This window comes from Rhineura floridana, chromosome 12 (genome assembly GCF_030035675.1).
Source record: "Rhineura floridana isolate rRhiFlo1 chromosome 12, rRhiFlo1.hap2, whole genome shotgun sequence".
NCBI classification, from domain to species: Eukaryota; Metazoa; Chordata; class Lepidosauria; order Squamata; family Rhineuridae; genus Rhineura; species Rhineura floridana.
In genome coordinates, this window is record NC_084491.1 from 37,184,101 (window position 1) to 37,202,870 (window position 18,770).

At 42.3% G+C, this 18,770-nt stretch overlaps 1 protein-coding gene across 1 annotated transcript in view; it reads left to right on the forward strand.

Moving 5' to 3' along the window:
- The window catches only part of LOC133368775 (uncharacterized), a 48,945-nt gene that overhangs the window by 3,006 nt on the left and 27,169 nt on the right, over positions 1-18,770 (forward strand). Inside the window, exons 4-17 of the mRNA XM_061593389.1 lie at positions 569-677; positions 2,237-2,382; positions 3,024-3,149; positions 3,432-3,611; positions 4,867-5,091; positions 6,595-6,721; positions 7,851-8,050; positions 9,384-9,596; positions 9,843-9,988; positions 10,105-10,232; positions 11,458-11,590; positions 13,798-13,930; positions 14,805-14,960; positions 16,095-16,221. Of these exons, the coding sequence (XP_061449373.1) occupies positions 569-677; positions 2,237-2,382; positions 3,024-3,149; positions 3,432-3,611; positions 4,867-5,091; positions 6,595-6,721; positions 7,851-8,050; positions 9,384-9,596; positions 9,843-9,988; positions 10,105-10,232; positions 11,458-11,590; positions 13,798-13,930; positions 14,805-14,960; positions 16,095-16,221 (2,149 nt within the window). The remainder of the gene's footprint in view (positions 1-568; positions 678-2,236; positions 2,383-3,023; positions 3,150-3,431; positions 3,612-4,866; positions 5,092-6,594; positions 6,722-7,850; positions 8,051-9,383; positions 9,597-9,842; positions 9,989-10,104; positions 10,233-11,457; positions 11,591-13,797; positions 13,931-14,804; positions 14,961-16,094; positions 16,222-18,770) is intronic.

Below are 18,770 nucleotides of genomic sequence, written 5' to 3' on the forward strand. Positions count from 1 at the left end.
CCATATCAGTAAGGATCGTTTTATCTTCCACAATACTGACGGATCTTGAACTTATTTGTTTTTGAAGCTATCATAGCTCAGGTGTGTTAAGTTCATGAGGAAATCTTATTCCCCAATCTAGCACATATCTATGAAGATTTTTTTTTAATGGGGGTGGAGGATGGCTCTCTGTGTTACACTAACCTCCCTCCCAGTTTAGTACATGTAGCCTCAGTAGCTCATAACTGATGTGGAAAAAGGGACTTGCAAAAGTGGTTCCCAATAGCTAAAATGTAACTAGTAGGGTGTACTTTGATTGTGTTTGTAAAGTCTTGTGTTTGTCACCTCTCCCTTACTCTGCTGTGTTTGGTGATATAGAGGTTAGTGGCTGAGTAACACAGGGCAATTTCTTACCTGGAAATCCCTCCAGTGTTCTGAGCAGGTGCATCAGCAATGGTGGATGTTACTGTAGAACTTAACCTGGCTGGGATGGTGAATTTTCTCTCTGTTTTCTAAAGCTGGCTCAGCAGGGACCTAAATCATATCTACTTCACTGATTTGGGGTTTTTTGTGTGTCCCCTTCCCTTAGGTACATTGGTTCCTCATCCATGTCCGGAGGGTACTTACACTCCTCCGGATCTGTCCGGCCTTTGGGAGGAGAAAGGATGTCTTCTTTGCCCAGCAGGCCACTTTTGCAGGTGGTGAATTCTTTCCACTCTCTTGTCGATTTTCACTGGGGTTGATATCTAGTGGTGTTTAACTCCTCTCCTGCATTTTGTTGTCTAGCATCAGTTTATTTCACTTAAAATATTTTTATCCTACCTTTCAGTGCACCCACAAGAGTCCATCAAAGTTGCTATAAAACAAGGAATGAAAACAAGTTCAAGAAGCAGCAAAACCATCAGTAAATAAGCTGCAAGAGTGTGACTTGCCCCAAGACTGCCTAGTTAAGGTGTCATGGATGAACAGGGTTTGACCTTGGTTCTCCCCAGCCCAAGCCTGATCTTATACATGTAGATAGCTATACTTCTGTCACACTTTGTGTATAAAAATCCATGCATTGCAGTAGCAAGAAGTGAGGATTGGCCCCACTGCGTGCTGCCCCATGCCAAGTTCTCCTTTGCGTCACTCTTCTCCCCTCTCTTGGTCAGACTCAGTGGCAGCAACCTGCCATGTTTGGAAGCTGCAAGAGCTTTGGAGCCCCACCCATCCTCACTAGCCGCTATTGTGCATTGCTATGAGGTCCTGCTGATGATTTTTTCTTTTACAGATGCAAGATTGGTGTCTGCTAGGAACAGGATCTTCTCAGTTGTTGCCCCAGCTATGTGGAGTGTCCTCTACTGGAACCATTGTTGGCTGCTTTTTGAAAGCTGACAAAACATTTAACCCATTTGTTCATTATAGACTTGTTAAGGCTGCTGTTTGAGAAGTAGCTGCCTGACTGATTTTATTTGTAGGGCCAAACTACAAGTTACATTAATTCTACAGCTTTCTCTTGAGTGCAAGATTTTTCTTCCACAAAAAGCCAGTGTGTGAAGCCTCCAGTTTGGATTGGGATCCTGGTATTTGGGGTGGGGGGCTTTAACCATTTGCCCCATACAATGGTCCTGATATGCTTGGGGGGTGAAGCTCTTATTGGAGTAAATGGGACCTTTCCCCCTCCCTATGACAATGTATAGGAATGCCAGTCTGTATTGAGATCATGGTGGGGGCAAAGAGATAAATCCTCCCTCCCACACACACACACAGACATCCTGTCAGGGTCCAAGTACAGATGTGGGAAGGGGCACACTAGCTATTTACAGAGGAAAATTCTTGCCCTCAGAATCAGTTATCATAACATGCAGTTTGGCCTCCAGTTATTTGTTGTGTTGTTCATTGTATCCATTTTAATTGATGTATAATTACGTTTCATACCAGAGGTCACCAAACCTTTTGGGCCAATGAGCATATTTGTAATTTTGAGAAACTGTCTTGGGCACCAGTCACAAAATGTCTGCCATGGCGGGGGGCATTGGAAAGGACAAGCCAGTGCAAGCAGGACCTGCACCAGAAGAGCAAGCAGCTTCTCATGCATTGTGGATTTTTGAGGGCATATTTACTGAGACCTTTTGTCAGTATCATAGGCAGTACTGCTGGGCACCTTGGCACCCATGTTTGCAACCCTGTTTGAAAAGCAGCACGGAAAATATATTGTTTGAATTAACAATACCTCTTTCCCCATCTGAATAAATTCCTACCACTTTCTGTGCCCCAGGGAAGGACGAGTGGAGGGGAGATGTGCTGCTGGCTACTTTTGCCAAGAAGGGAGCTCAGATGCCACCCCACAGGGCTATAACTTCACCTGGAGCCCCCTGGCTCACTGTCTCTGGGGTCAGATGTGTGCAGGACCCTGCCCAGCAGGTAACTGAGCAACCTTGCAAGAGGCAAAAACATACGGTAAAGATTTAGTCCAGACAGATCTTCTGAGAAATAGGGCTTTGAAAATTTCCAGCACCTATTAGATAATAAGTGAAATTGAAATCATACAAACTGCTGATAGACCCTTTAACTATGTTTCTTAGTTACATTAAATATATAAGGTTAGCAGTGAGTAAAGAATTAGTTCAGCGTTTACCTAATTCACATTTTCTAAAACAATACGTGAATTGGAACGCGACCATCCTTCAACATTCACACTGCTCCATTTTTGCAATTCAGTTCTCCGGACAAGTAATGTGTATAAAAATGCATATAGTAGGGTAATGTGTGCATATATTAGTGCAAATAACATACAAAAATGCATTATATTAGGGAAAATAGCTTTGCAAAAATGTCTGTATTAAGCAAAAATGCATACAAAAAAGTCTATATTAGAAATCCTGACTAAAAAGGTGATGAATTTTCATGAAGACATTTTTTAAAAAAAATCACAAACTGATGTGATAATGTGGAAAACCAAATTTAAGATTAAGAAAATGAGAAACTGAAATTGACATATTCACCCATCTCTATTCTACACCATGAAGAGTTTAACTTTGATATGTTTCCCACCCATCCCCCAGGGTTCTACTGCCCAGAAGGCTCAGAGGCACCCATTCCTTGTTCAGATGACACCATTGGCTCTCTCCCAGGTGCCAGACAAAGGGAAGACTGTCTGCCCTGTCCACCAGGCCGCTGGTGCAAATCAGGTTAGAACTTATGCCTGGAATCCTCTCCCAGGTGAGGCATCCTCCTCCGTCCCTCTCACCTTGTAGATCACACACATACCCAGCCAGGGACAGGTAACCTGTAAGCCTTCACAAGTCACTGAACTACAACTCCCATCATCCCTGCTCGTTGGCCATGCTGGCTGGGGCTGACGGGAGTTGTAGTCCAACAACAACTGCAGAGCCACAGGTCTCCCATTTCCTGCTCTAAATACTGCAGGTCTTTTGAGTATCCTGAAACCCTCTATCTTCCAACTTCTTCAGGGGATCCAGTAGCCTATCCATGTCCTTATGGGCACTATTGCTATGGGATGAATCTCAGCAACCCCGGTGGATTGCGGGCCCTCCAGCAGTGCCCCAGACAGGCTTTCCGAACAGAACTAGGAACTGATAGTCAATCAGATTGCCAGCCCTGCTCATCAGACTATCAGTGCCCTGCAACAGGTAAGCTGACAACTTAGGGACTGGGTCTAAATGTTGTGGTTTTGAATTACACAGCCAAGTAAACAAAGGAGAGCCCTCCCCTCTATAAATCAGTAGGTGGCAGCAGCACCTTATTTCGGGGAATATTAAGGGAAATATGAACTTAATGGGCCCGCTGAGTGACTTACCTAGTGATATCTAGAGGTTCACTGAGGATACCTGGAACATCACCACATATATATGACTGTATACTATATTTCTACTTCACATATACCCACACTTGCTCCCATTGGGAGGAAGGATGGGGCATAAATAAGAGGAAATAAATCTAGAAACACAAAGAAATTACTTTAAAATGTACACATAAAGTGTTAGCAGGATAGAATGACACCCTCGGTGGCAGTTTCCCTGAAGAGGGTCCATTATTCAGTGGTGGAGCATCTCCTTTCCATGCAGAAGGTCCCAGTTTCAATCCCTGACATCTCCACTTAAAACAGTGAGCTCAGCAGTTCATTTATGTGACAGACTTCTGCCCTGGAGAGCCCCTGCCAGTCTGAGCTGAATGAATGAAAGGTCCCCCTTGATCTAAGGCAGTTTCCTGTGTTTCCCCTGCCATTAAAGTGGTTTTGGAGAACTAGGCCTGAAGAATTGTTAGCTTGCCCCTTTAAAAAAAAACAGTGCAGGGGGTGTTATAGTTGTTAGAAGTGTGACAAGAGCAACTTGCATTTGGTTCTGTTTTCATGGGGAGAGAGATAGAGAGAAAGTCATCCTAGCTGGCTAGACTGCCCATGACCTGTACTCATTTTTTCTATCTGTCTTCCTTCCATGTAAACCACTACATCTCAGGGAGCTGGTCTCACCTCTGACTCACCTTCCTGTTTACCTCTTCTCTGCTGACCACCGAAGGAGAAGGAGCCATGTTCTCTTTGTCTCCTCTCCTCTAGCATGAGGGGCAGTGTCTAAGCACGGTTGCTGCAGCCTCCAGCTTAGTTAGCTAAACAAGTAGCACCTTTCCTATCCAGTATGTATTTCTATTAATAAAGTAGTCTTTCCTTGTTTTGAAACCAAGGATCTCCGTGAATCAAAGCAAAGAAAAAAGTTTGCTTTCTCTCAGGGAAAATCACACTCACACTGCACAGAGCGTTTAGCAACGCTAAGCTAGACTCTGCTAATTGACTCATGGTCTACCAGCGATTAGAGCCAACAATAATGAGGCACCTTCTGTGTGTGTTTGTGTGTGTTCTCTTAACTTGGTTGCCCTTCTTTCATCCAACAGGAGCCACTGCTTTTGGAGACTATCCCTGTGCCCCGGGCTACTGGTGCCCAGATAGAAGAGATGCTTTCCTTTGCCCACCGGGCTCCTTTAGGACCCAGCCAGGGGCTACATCTTTGGAGGAGTGTCACCCCTGCTCTTCCGGATTCTACTGTCCGGATCCAGCAAAGTCAGGGGTGCCTAACATCCATGGAATACCTTGTGAACCAGGCTATGAATGCCCACCAGGTGAGCTGTTATTGTGCCCCAACACTCAAGCATCACAGTGCCCATTGTATGTGATGCAAGAACAAAGTGGGCATTCTCCCAATGAGACTTTGTGGACATGTTGCACTTGCAAAGTCACAGGAAAATGTAGGCTTAGATCAACTCCTACTGGAAGGAAGGGCAGGATATAAATCAAATAAATAAATAAATAAATACGTTTAGTATGTATGTCAGACCTCTGGACTCTTCAAGCATATGTGTGGCTTTACAGTTAATATGAATTTCAGGACAGTGCTGAGGCACATAGATTATGATAATAGCAATGTAGTATGCTGCTTTTTCACATTTGTTGTTGTTACTTGCCTTCAAGTCAATTTTGACTTATGGCGACCCTATGAATTAGCAACCTCCAATAGCATCTGTTATAAACCACCCTGTTTAGATCTTGTAAGTTCAGGTCTGTGGCTTCCTTTATGGAATCAGTCTATCTCTTGTTTGGTCTTCCTCTTTTTCTACTCCCTTCTGTTTTTCCCAGCATTGTCTTTTCTAGTGAATCATGTCTTCTCATGATGTGTCCAAAGTATGATAACCTCAGTTTCATCATTTTAGCTTCTAGTGACAGTTCTGGTTTCATTTGTTCTAACACCCAATGATTTGTCTTTTTCGCAGTCCATAGAATGCACAAAGCTCTCCTCCAACACCGCATTTCAAATGAGTTGATTTTTCTCTTATCCGCTTTTTGTCCAAAGCTGCTCATGAACTAGGGATGCTAGAGAATTCTGACAACAAAGGGAAAGGAAGCTGAAATTGCTGCAGTTTGTGTGTTCAACTGTGGTCAGGATCAGAAATAAGTAGGGATGGGAAGATCTCTCAGTTTTGGTTCTCTTGGTTGCCCCTTTTTGCAATCTTAAATTCAGGTCACATTTTTGAAGCAATTTGTGATTTTTAAAAAAAAAAAAAAAATCATGAAAGTTCTCCAGCATTTTAGTCCAAATTTCTCCTGCTAAAACATCTTTGTAGGCAGTTTGGACTAAAGTACACATTTCTTTCAAGCAATTTCTCCTCATCTAATGCTTGTTTTGTTATTTTCATTTATATATTCATTTTTATGCACACTTCCCCCTAATAGTTGCATTTTTGTAAACATTGCTTGGTTGAAAAACTGCACTGCAACATTTGAATAAATGTGAATTTCAACGGATGGCTGTGTGTTGGTTCTCAGATTGTTTTGGAAAGTGTGAATTTCATAGATTCGGTTTGAAATGCAAACTGAATTGAATTTCTTGCCCATCCCTAGAAATCAGTAAAGCGAATACCATCAGTATTTGTTCACAATGTAATTGTTTTTAAGTCTGCAAATGATACATAATTAATTATTTTTTTCATTGTTTTGATATTTCTTTTACATTGAAATGAATGCTTTTCTGGACATACAAACTGCATCCCTAATTTGCCTGCACAGAAGCTGGTGGCTTTGGGGACCAACAGAATGTTGCCTTTTCTCAAGCATTTACTTTCCTACAGGTTCTCCTAATCCTCAGATATGCCGGCCTGGCTCTTACTGTGGACCCCACGCAGGAATTCCACCTCTGTGTCCTGCTGGATATTACTGTCCTGAGGGGTCATCCACATACAACATTCCTGGGCAGCTGTGAGTATATTTCACAGGAAGTGGAAAGCAGGCAGCTCACAGAATTCTGGAGCATCCACTCCCTCCGCCAAAAAAAAAGTGTTGTATATTTTGTATACTGTAAAACTTATTACCTATCAGAATTGCAAAACCCCACATGATGGGGGTGCCAAATCAGCATAGGCCTCCATCTCAATATGGCTATCAGTGTGACCCTGTGCATATTTCCACAGGAATAAGTTCCACTCTATTCACTGAGGCTTATTTCTAAGTAAGTCAGTATAGGGTTGCAGCCTAAATCCAAACAAGCTTTATTTAATGGGATAATGGGTTTTAAAAACCTATAGAATGAAGCTTGTGTCACATCCCTGCTGGTATGTTTTTACACAACTTTTTTTCCAACTCATTCCACCATGTATTTAAATGCAAGCCAACTCCGGATTAGAGAGTAGAAAGGTGCCTTGTTGCTCTTCCTCCCCCTAATCAATATAATAATCAATATATTGCATATATTAGTAGAGGGCAAGGGGATGGGACTGTCACTGAATCAATTAAAACCTGGCATGGAGAAGCCTTTATTACTTCAACTTCACAGTTAATGAGGTATTTGATATGGTATTTGATCAAGAAATGGCAATGTCAAATGCAACATTTTTGCATCTGAAATTTGAATTTCAAAATGAAATTTCACATATGAAATTTTGAGTGGCAATATATGGAGTACTCTGAATATTTACTTTGGCTTTAGGCGGAGGCAGTTCCCGCAATGCCAGCAGGTTAAAGTGGGATGTTTGTTATGGGCCTTTGGATGTAGCAGTTTTCCTGCAGCAGATAATGGTATCTTTGAACAAGAGAAACAACCCATTCTAGGTTACCCTCCTTCTGCTGCAAAAAGAGAAACTTGTCACAGTAAGTCCAACATTCACTTTTCCTGCAGTGGAGGTTGATGTCCTTGAATGGGTTGTCGTTGTTGTTATGTGCCTCCAAGTCGACTACGACTTATGGCGACCCTATGAATCAGTGACCTCCTTGAATGGGTAGCTCTTCCCATTCCCTTGTTCGAGGATGCCGTCCATCTGCTGCAGAAACAAGAACTTGATACAGTAAGTCCAAAGTCTTATTTTCTCACTGGTCCTCCTCTGTTTCTCAGGTGTGTCTATCCCCACTATTGCCCTCTTGGCAGTGCACATCCACTTCTGTGCCCATCTGGTTACACAGCCCTGAACACGACGGGCCGTAGGGACTCCTTGGAGAAGAGCTGCAGGAGATGTGAAGCAGGAACTTACAGCAGCAACTCTGACATCAGCTCACCCTGTTTGCCCTGCCCACCGGGATTCAGCTGTCCTGAAGGTGCTTGTTCCATGAGGCCCCACAGAGGGAGACTTGTCATGGGAGGGAATTTGGTTCCAAGATATTGCAAGGTTTTGGGGGGCACAAGAAGAAGACACCTCTAGAGCATCTCTTTAAGAAATACCACATTCAAGCCTTGGGCCGGGATCCATCCGAAAGAGGGTTGGAATGTGCTTAGCAGTGTTTCCCCAGCATCACATGGCTGACCAATTTTGAAGACTAGGGGAGCATTCCAAAGCAGTTTTAGATGTGGCCATATGGACAGAGGAAGCTGCTATAGATGGAGACCCATCATTGGTCTGTCTAGCCCAGTGGTTCTCAAACCTTTTTGGTTCGTGGTGCATTGTAAAACATATTAAAAATTTCTGGCGCACTTCGTGTACAAAATTAGAAATATATCAATATATTTTAAACTATGAATAAAAATAAACTATAGAAAACTATTACTTACCCTATACAAATGGGTTTCTTCTCATCTTTAAAATATACTTTCATAATATTTGAGGCACACCTAGCCACCTCTTAGGGCGCACCAGTGTGCCTGGGCACACCGTTTGAGAAGCACTGGTCTAGCCTGATGATGTCTACTGATTCTGAGAAGTTTCCATAGTTCCTCCTTCTACACCCTCCTCCTAGGTAGGGATGGAGAACAAATTTGGTTCATTTTGCATTCAAAAGCAAACTTACCAAATTGCATTTTCCGAAACGATATGCAAACTGAAACACTGCTGTCCTTCAAATTGTGCGCTTATCCAAATTTTGCAGTGCAATTCTCCAGACGAGCAATGTGTACAGAAATACATATTCTGTAGTAAAGTATGCATATAAATAATAATGCATATATTTGTGAAATAACATACAAAAATGCATTATATTAGGGAAAAGTGCTTTGCAAAATGTGTGTGTTAGACATAAATGCACTCAGTGTAGTGGGCCCAAGCCTTTAGAACTCCCATCCAAAAGAGATTAGGCAGGCACCCTCCTTGTTGAACTTCAGGCACATGATTAAGATTTTTTTTTGTTCCAGCAGGCATTTTTAAGGTAGTGTTTTGTTTTATGATGATTTTATTGTTTTGTTTTATTTATGGCTCGTTTTGATGTACATTGCTTAGAAATGCAAATGATTAAGTGACATGAAAATGACATAAAATAAATAAATAAAATGTGTATAGTAGGAGAACTTAATTAGCACAAAAACGCTGATGAATTTTCATGACTTTTTTTTTTTAAAAAATCGCAAACTGATGAAGACGTGAAGAACTGAATTTAAGAATGGGTAAATGAGAAGCTAAGAGAAACCAGACTTGACATATTCACACATTGCTACCCACAGGTACTGCAGCTTACCTCCAGCATCCCTGCCCCCGAGGGTACTATTGCCCTGCCCTGACCCCTTCCCCAGAGCCCTGTCCTCCTGGTACTTTTGGGAACTGCAGCCTTGCAAAGCAGCTAGAGGATTGCCACCCCTGCCCCGCTGGCTCTTTCAACCATCTCCCGGCTCAAACTGGGTGTTTTCCCTGTGGGAGCTCTTCAACATCCAATCCAGGTAAAGCCATCCATTCTCTAATAAGAGAGTCCATGATTTGACTCTCTTGATTTGAGTCAGCTGGAGCTGTTTGCATGAGGGCTCTGTTTCTGCAGCTCTCGGCTTCAGGTCTGGCATGCATGCAAGCATTTGCTGGGAAGGGGTTGGGGCTGCATGCATGGTCCTGCTTTTTACATCAGTGGTTGAAAATTTCCTTTTGATTCCCACCCTTTTCACCTGTGATTCACAACCTGCTGCCTTCTCAAGGTGCTACCAGATGTACCTGCCATGGTATGAATCGAGCTTTCCAGGAGTCTGATGGCTCTTGCATTTGCCAATTGGGATACATTTACTATGACGAAAGAGGAAAGAAAACACCTGACATCAACAGCGACCAGGACTGCCAGCCCCAGGTGATGCACTGTGGCTGTTGCTGTGTGGTGGCCTCGTGTGTGTGTGATGCTTCCTAGCATCACCTCCTTATAAACCCTGTAACAGTTTGATATGCCCCCTTTTTCCCCTTCTGCAGGTGGAGGAGCACTGTGCTCCTTGGGAGGTCCGCCTAGCATCCACCCGCAAATGTGTGTCTCCTGAGCTGTACAATTGCTCTCCAGTCTGTGGTCCAGCAAATGGCGAGCTCCATGCAGAACTTGGCATGTAAGCATCACGTAGGGATGGGTGAGAAATCCAATAAAAGTGAACTGTACATCAGACTACCCTGCAGTTCGCAAGTTTGCTATCTTTGTAGACTGATCTTGTTTTCTTAGAGCTTTTCGTGGCTTTCCTTAGAGCTTTTGTGGCCAGCAGCGAATATATCAGCATTGTTATTGATGACATCTTCAATCTGAACTGCTGATTGTGTGTTCCCTTAATCTTTATGTCATTGAGGTGATGATGGCAGCCATTAACATTCATTTTTTGATACTTAACCTGTCTCCCTCTTGTATCTGTTTTTTTAAAAAACTTTAGCCAAACTCACAATTTTTTACAACTTTGTTGCCTCAGGCAGACAAAAAATATCTCCCCATCAGCACACTGAAAAACTGACCAAGGTGTGTGTGTGTGTGTGTTGAGGGGGGAGCAAAATAAGTTGGTTTACTTCAAAGAGGCTAACCGTAAGGTCAAGAACTCAGCAGACAGCAGCATTCAAGGCTCAAAGATAAATTGGGTTCATTTTTCAACTTTCAAAATTACATCAATAGCTGAGCTGGGCAATCAGCGGTACAAGCCTCATTTAATTGGAGAGAAAAATTGTCTCTTTAGACAGACAGTAACCCCGAGGCTGGATGCCTCTCTGATAGACAATTACTTGGCTCATTTACTTTTGAATAATAATAATTAAAAAAAAAACCACACAGACCATTGTTAGAAAACAAGAAAACAATAATGCTATTTTTTGGCAATGGAAAAGGTTAGAACAGGAAAAGCAGTAGATAACTAAGTGTAACCAGCTCCCAGTTCATCAGCAGTATGTCCTGAAGGTACCCGAGGCCATCACCTTGGGTTCCTTGATGAAAGAAAGGTGGGACATAAATGTAAGAAAATAAATAAAATAATAAATAAATAATAAAATGATAGCTGAACCGGCACCAAACTGAACTACTTTCTGAATCAGAAGCTTAAATCTCAACTGCCTCCTACACATTATTACCGCTGCTGTAATTTTTCAGATATCTGCATAGGATGAGTTTGATGGTGAATGGGGACTGACAGATGTCAGTTGATTTCCCCAAGCACTCTCTACTCTCCCCATCTTCAGCAACGTCTGCACAGAGAGCAAAATAGAAACTGAACGTGGGAGTCACTTCACATATTGTGGCAGCGAATTCCACAGCCTTGCTATGTGTTGTGTGAATCGCCTTTGTTTCTCTCGGCTTCCCAGGTGTCATTGCGGGCAGTACATCTCTGCGGAAGAGCTCTGTGATCACCTGTGCCTGTTGAGAGCCCCGCAGATTTCCCTGAGATTTGGCGCAGAGAGGGAACTGCTCCTGAGCATCGATGGGTCTGAGGAAAGAGTGAGTAGAGAATGCCATGGCTGGAGGGGAATGGCTTTGTGTGCAGACTGATAAGGCTTAGGACTTGGAGTCTCTCTATGGCTAGGGCTTGGGCGACCTTGTTTCTCTCATGGATGACGGAGGTAACCAAGTGGGTAGCGCAGCTCGCCCTACAGCTCAGAGACAGGAATCGCTTTGGAAAATACTTTTCTCCTCCCCTCTTGATGAGGCTATCCATTTCCTGTCTCAGCTCAGACAACATCCTGTTGGTGACTTCATTCCCTCAGGATTATATACTGGCAGTGAGCAGAGCCTGTGGAGTTTGCAGCATTGCAAGACTGCATAACGGTCATCAACTGTTCTCTTTGCTGTCTTCGCCCCCCCCCCAGCCACCTCACCCCTCTTTTTCTCTGGGAAACTAGGAACTTTGCTGAAAACCTTTTAAAAAGTGGTGGGGAGAGGATGCGTTGTCCAGTAGCAGTAGTGCTTAACCCTTCTCTCACCTGCCAATTCTCCTTCACAGTTCCTCCCCTGCTGCTTTTCATCAGATTTTCCAGCGGTGCGTTGTGACTCAGTGGGAGTGGGAGATGGCTGGCAAAGGAAAGGAAAGGCAGGGGAAAGGTTAAGCTCCCCTTGCTTGCCTCACCTCCCTTCCAAATCATACCCTCCCAGTGCTGCTCTAAGGAAAACGGGAAGAGTACCATTGCAAGTCTTTCGTCAGATGTCTAGCTTAGTCCTTAAACCCTGTCTCAGTCATTAAAGTTCAGTGGTGACCTTGTGCAAGTTACTATCTCTCAGCAGGTGGAAGAAAGGTGTCTTTTATTGGTGTACTTTATAATAGTCTGTTACTAGGGTGATGCTGAGTAATGCACTTTGCGTGTGCACATCTTAAAAAATAATGGCTACCCACATACTTGCAAAGAATTCCCGAGAGCTGCTTCAGCACTATGAGAAGTAGGAAAAGCAATATCTCCTGCTATGGGTTTGCCCCATGTCTAATGTATGTAAATTCCCCATCTGAGAGTCTTTATAATGTATATATATTAATCCTCATGTGTAAATTATTACATGTCCAGGTATGCAGATCTCCTCATAAAGTATACAATTAAGTCTTAGAAAGTTTATAGAAAGTTTTTTGCTCCCCCTCGTTTGTCTGCTTTTGGGCAGGCAGCCATTGTACTTTTGCTTGTATAAACAAAGGAGATAACAGCTTCCACAGGAGGAAGCTCTTTACATGGTGGAGACTGCACCTGCCTATAACTAACTATTTTACCAACTAATTGAGATGTGACTATCTTATCAGTACCTGACATCAGTGATGGAGCATAAATGTAAATGATGCAGCTCAGAACTACAGGCGTTTAGCAAGGTTGCAGCCTTGATAAACTCCTATATAAGGAGTGAATTGTACTCAGCCAGGGGCCAGTCTCCCTGGAGACTAAGCCAAAGACACACTGCTCTTATGTTTGCTGCTACCAATAGCCAGTGGTCTGCCTTCCACAAGGGTGAGATGGTTCCATTTTATTATGGATAAGAAACAGAAATAGACTAACAGGGAAATGTAACTTCTTTGATGTTGATTCCTTGCAATATAACTTTACAAATATTGCAGTGTAATTTGTGTAATGTATAAGTCTGCATTAATAGAACATTGTAATTTAAGATAAGCTAACTGTATACTGCCTTGTATACTGATGGTTAGCCTAATATGTAATCCTGAGCTATAACAAGAGACATATTGGCTAAGGCTACTGTAAATATTATATATGCACTTATGTACTTGACCCAAGAGGACTTTGATCCTGACTTACATTATTCTGATCTACTGGCTGAGGGCAGACACATGTGTACTTTGTATAAATAAGAAATGAATGTATAAAGAATAACTATTTTAAGAAATATTATAAAGGCAATCTGTTGTTGAATTCCCATTTACTTTTCTGACACATCCTCAGTTCTAAGAAATTCTTGGGTGGGACTTCCAACCATAGCCCGCCTGTCCCAGAATACTACTGTTGGAGACAGCGCAAGCTCAGGCAAACACGACGTGTGACACATAAGGAATCTGGATAGCTCATGGGCAATGGGGAGAACGTAGGAACCCTCAATCCTGTGCATTTGTAAGAAACAGGCTGTCCACATGGTTTCACTTTTTCTTTGTACCTCTCGAGAGGATATTACAGTGATGATGTCACCAGTTATTCTCCTGGCTGTGCTGTGCTTTGCAGGAGATACCAAATATCTTGGGACCTGATGAACATATTCAGAAAAGCCAGCAGGTGCATTTGGCTCTTTTTGGCCCCAGTGGAGTTTTTGGCTTCCTTCTTTCCAACACAGACATGCTAGATGCTTTTCTGGCAGGTAAGAGGTGTGGCTTATCCTAAACTGTAGACAGTTCCATGACATGCAGCCATTGATGTTATGTCTGTATGTATTCAAAAGCATTTCTAAACTGCTTAATATTTTAAAACTCTTTAAGCAGTGTACGGTATGTACATTGCTGTATTATATAAAAACAATATTCATTTTTTTTAAAAAAAATGCAGCCTAAAACCAATATAACAATACAAAAACATATAAGGGCAATTAAAACAGAGATTTGGGGGATTCATACACATAAATCAGGGTCCAAACATATGGTTCAGGGACAGCTTGGGAAAAAGACTTTACAAGACATCTAAAGCAACTGATAGGTTACAGATAGGCTCCCTTTGCCATAGTGAAGATGCACCTAAGTCTTTGTAAGCACTATGCATGTAATGTGCAATAATATCAGTGTGAGATGGATGGACCTTCTTCAGAAAACCGCAGAATATGCAACCCTCTCATTTCCAAATAAAATCACTTTGGGTGTATGATGCACTTACGGCTGGTTTGCACACATGCACATTCATCACGCAGTGTGAAATGGTTACTTGCAGGTGTGAATGACCAATCCCAAATCAAACACCACTGAGGAAACCTTCATGTCTGTCTTTTTTTTTTTTTTTGGCCAAAAGTGATACTTTGCAATGGACCCAGTCTACACATTCAGCTTGTGAGTCAGAAGTGAAGCAAATATATAAGGGTGTGAAATAGACATTAATTTATCATATCCCAATCCATCCACAGCACTGGGCCAGAAAGGTTTCCATCTCTATAGGTTGTAGTCCAGTGGTCTGTCCCACCCACCCATAAATAAAGCTCCTTTTCTTGACTCTACGTCCTCTTGATTTCATCATCTTTTCTGGCCCAGGAGATTCGGGGCTGCCTCCCTCACGGCAAAGATATCGGCGGGATAAAGAGGACACATCATCTCAACATGTTCCTGTCTTCCCCACAATCCCAAACCCTGTTGCGTGCCTGGCTGTTGGAGACACTATCCTTTTCCAGCTCAGTATCAATTCCTATGGTGGGTATTTTGAATTACTGCTGGTGAGATCCAATGTCACATGAGTGGGCATCTCCTTGCAGAACTGAGCTTCTCCTTCTTGTCCTCCTCCCCAAACCCAGAATCTGTCCTGGAGGGCTCGAGGGGGTAGAAGAGAAACAAAAAGTCCCATTGCACAAGCAGACAGACTTCACTGGATGTTGCCCATAGTCTATAAGTAAGAAGAGTCCTGCTGGATCAGTCCAATGGCCAGTCTAGTCCAGCATGCAGTGGACAACCAGCCCACAAGCAGGACCTGATTGCAAGAGCACTCTCCATTCCTGTAGTTTTCCAGCGATTGGTATTCAGAAGCATGCTGACTCTAGCTGTGGGGTCAGAGCATAGCCATCATGACTAGTAGCCAAGTCCACAGAAACAGCAGAGGCTATTGGGCCAGTATTTTCAGGAAAGATGTCCTTGGTCTTGAGGTACCTCTAAACAGTGGGCTATCTGATTTCCAACAGAAATAGTACTCTGCTCATCACTGTTTGGATGCATACACACATGCATCAGAGCAGATTTCTTTTTCTGCCACCACCTCTCATTTTTTATTTTTTAAAAAATGGCTTTATATATAGACTTTTCAAAACTAGCCAGTTGGTGGCACTCTGCCCATCAGAAGAGCTTGGTTGCTGAATCAGGCCAAAGGTCCACCTACCTAATCCAGCATCCTGTTCTCACAGTGTTCTCCAACCAGATGTCCCGATGGGAAACTCGCAAGCGGGACCTGAGCACAACAGCACTCTCCTCTCTTGTGATTCCCAGCAACTGCAATCCAGAGGCATTCTGCCTCTTAACAGTGGAGGTAGAGCATAGCCATCATGCCTAGTAGCTATTGATAGCCTAACCCTGCATGAATCTATCAGCTTTGCTCCTCCACAGTTGTCTGTGGAAGCAAAAAGGAGGTGGCTTTGTGATTGTTATTCTACACGTCTAAGTTCTGCTAGAGAACAGAGGGCCTAATTGTTCAGTTCTCTCAGGAAGGTTGTACGTCTGGCCAAACAGGAGCAAGTGCAGATCCACAAAGGGCTTAACATCTGCATGCATCCTTAGCCTGTCTACACTACACTCTAACGAGCATTTGGGTGATGTTGATTTTGCACCCCTTGTTGCCAGATCGAGTTTCCAGTCACTATCCTGTCTATCAGAAGCAACATCTCTACAACAGTAACCCCCACTGGGATTTCGGTGCATTCAGAAGGCTGGACCACCTCATTCAAGAAACTCATCTGAACATCTCCAGGTATCTTCTGATGCTACTGAACAATCACCACCCCTTTCCCTCCTTTCGCCAGAGGAGGCTCTGCTCTTCCTATCCTTCTCTGAAGTTAATCACTGAGAAAAAGAAGCAGAGCCTTCTCAGTGGTGATGCCCTCCTTACAGAATTCTTTCCCCAGAGATGTCTGACAGGTTGACTCACTCCTTGGTTTTTAAAGGGATAGGGAACTTTTTATTCTGTATGTGAATATTAACTATATTTTTTCTTTTTTTTCTTTTTTGTGATATTTTAAAAATACTATGTTAGCCACCCTGAGGGCATTGCCATACACTATGGTGGATAAACATTCTAAAGATGCAATGGATCCTCAGCCAGCCCATTCCCAAACGAGGGGGCCAGTTTAGGCCCCTCTGTTGTACCAGCCTGGATGGTGCAGCAAAGCAAAGCAACAACCAAGAAAACCACCCTCTACCTTCTGTTGACACTGTTGCCATAGTAACCAATGATGGTTAGGTTTGTGTGCATTACCCAAGGTTATTGGGGAGAAGGCTAGCCTACAACACTTCTCCATCAGTTATTAACATCTCTAGTTTAAATGCTGTTTGGATCATGTTCCATATATTTCATGCATCCTCATCCCTCCAATGTGTCCCTCCTTTTCGAAGTTCGACTTCCCGGAAGGAGTGCTGGCTGGTGATTGTCTCTGAGTGAGCTCTAACTCAGAGGAAGCTTATTTCAGTTAAAAGCCAGTCAAGAGGAATTTTTGACTGGCGTAAATGTTCTCCAAGATAAAAGGGGAACCGAAGATTATCCACGGAACTCCGTCAAGCTGTAGATTGCTAGATTTGATCAGGAATCCCCCTGTGATAAGAAGGCTTTTCTAGCAGCGGAAGACTGAGTCTGGATTTCCAACAGGCTGTGCTGAAAGTAAGCGAGACTTTTTTTCTTTCTCTTTTAAAAACGTTTTTAACGAGCTAGACTCCTTCTGTCTAAATCTTATCAACTAACTTAAATTACTATCGTAAAAGAGACTTGTTTACGAATCGGCAACTCAGAAACTTGGGTGAGTCACACTTTTTTCGTACTATACAAAGCTAAGGAAGAAGGGAGCAATTCAAAGAACTTGCTTTATTTTTTATGACAAAAAGCTGGCTTAAAGCTGGAATTACAAAGATTAAATGGATAAGAGGCAACTTATTAGATAAGATGATTTGATTATTTGAAGGAAATATATCTGAGAATGTTTTTTTTTATTTTGGATTAATTTTTTTTTTGAACGAATCTGCTGTTCGTGTATCTTACTAACTGCTGGATGCTGAGAACTGGATTTGTTTTACATTCCTGAATGTGCTGGAGATAAGAACTGTGTTGGTTAAACAGGCCTGGAATATTAACTTTTTTGTTGCTGGGAGAAAAGAAACTGTTTGCCTCTACATTGGCTAATAATAGAAAAGGTTTTTTTTTTCCCAAGAATGACAACTAGGAAAACAGCCAAAGTTTTGGAGCGAAGAGTTTCAATTGATACACAGGAAGGGATGGACATGTTCCAGAAAATTATGGAGGGATTTAGTGATTTTAAACAAGAGTTGAAACAAGAGATGAAGCAGGACAGACAACAACTTAAAGATGAATTTTGCAATATGAAAAAGGATTTTAAAGATTTACAAGATCATATTAAAACAGAAGTGGGTGAGATTAAAAATAACATTGGGCAATTAACACAGGATGTAAAAAATGTTAAAGATAAGGTGCAAACCTTAGAGAATAGAATAGATATTACAAATATGGAATTGGAAAAAAATTTGGACTATATTGCTGTTATGGAACTTAGAGATAAAGAACATTGCTTGAGATTCCGTGCAATTCCTGAGGAAACAGGTGAAGATATCAGAGAGAAAATTGTTAATGTTTTGGCAAAATCCTTCGACAGGAACGAAGATCGGATGGAATTTGAAATAGACAAAGTTTATAGAATTAATTCCAGATATGCAACAATAAAAAAAATCCCAAGAGATGTGCTTGTTTATTTTTTTAAAAAGAGGACCAGAGATATGGTTTTGCAACATCATTTTAACAATGTCTTCAAAATTGACGGTAAAGAAATACAGGTGATGAAGGAAATTCCTGTTAGGCTTCTATGTAAGAGAAAAGATTACGCTTTAATTCAATTTAGATGGGATGTTCCAGAGGGAGTGATTTTTACATTTAGACAACAGAAGTATCGATTAAATACTGTTCAAAAAGCAAGGGATTTCTCTGTTAACTTTATCGAGTCTTTTCTAAACCACTTCTCTGCTCTCAGGGAATTGGTAAGACCCTCCTAAGCATGAAATGCTTTTTCCAAGAAAGAATGCTTGAGGAATAATAGTTTCCATCGTCTTCTTCTTAGGAAAGCACCTCCTTTTTGGGAAAGAATAGCAACACCAGGAGCAAAAATCTGTTGTAGTCATAGGCCAGAGTCTTCATGGCCTCAGTGGCCTTGAGATTATGCTCCAAATAACACAGAATCTGCTGGAAGTTGTTTCCTCCACCCTAAGAACTTCAGTTTCCTGGTGGTGATGAATACCGTTGGG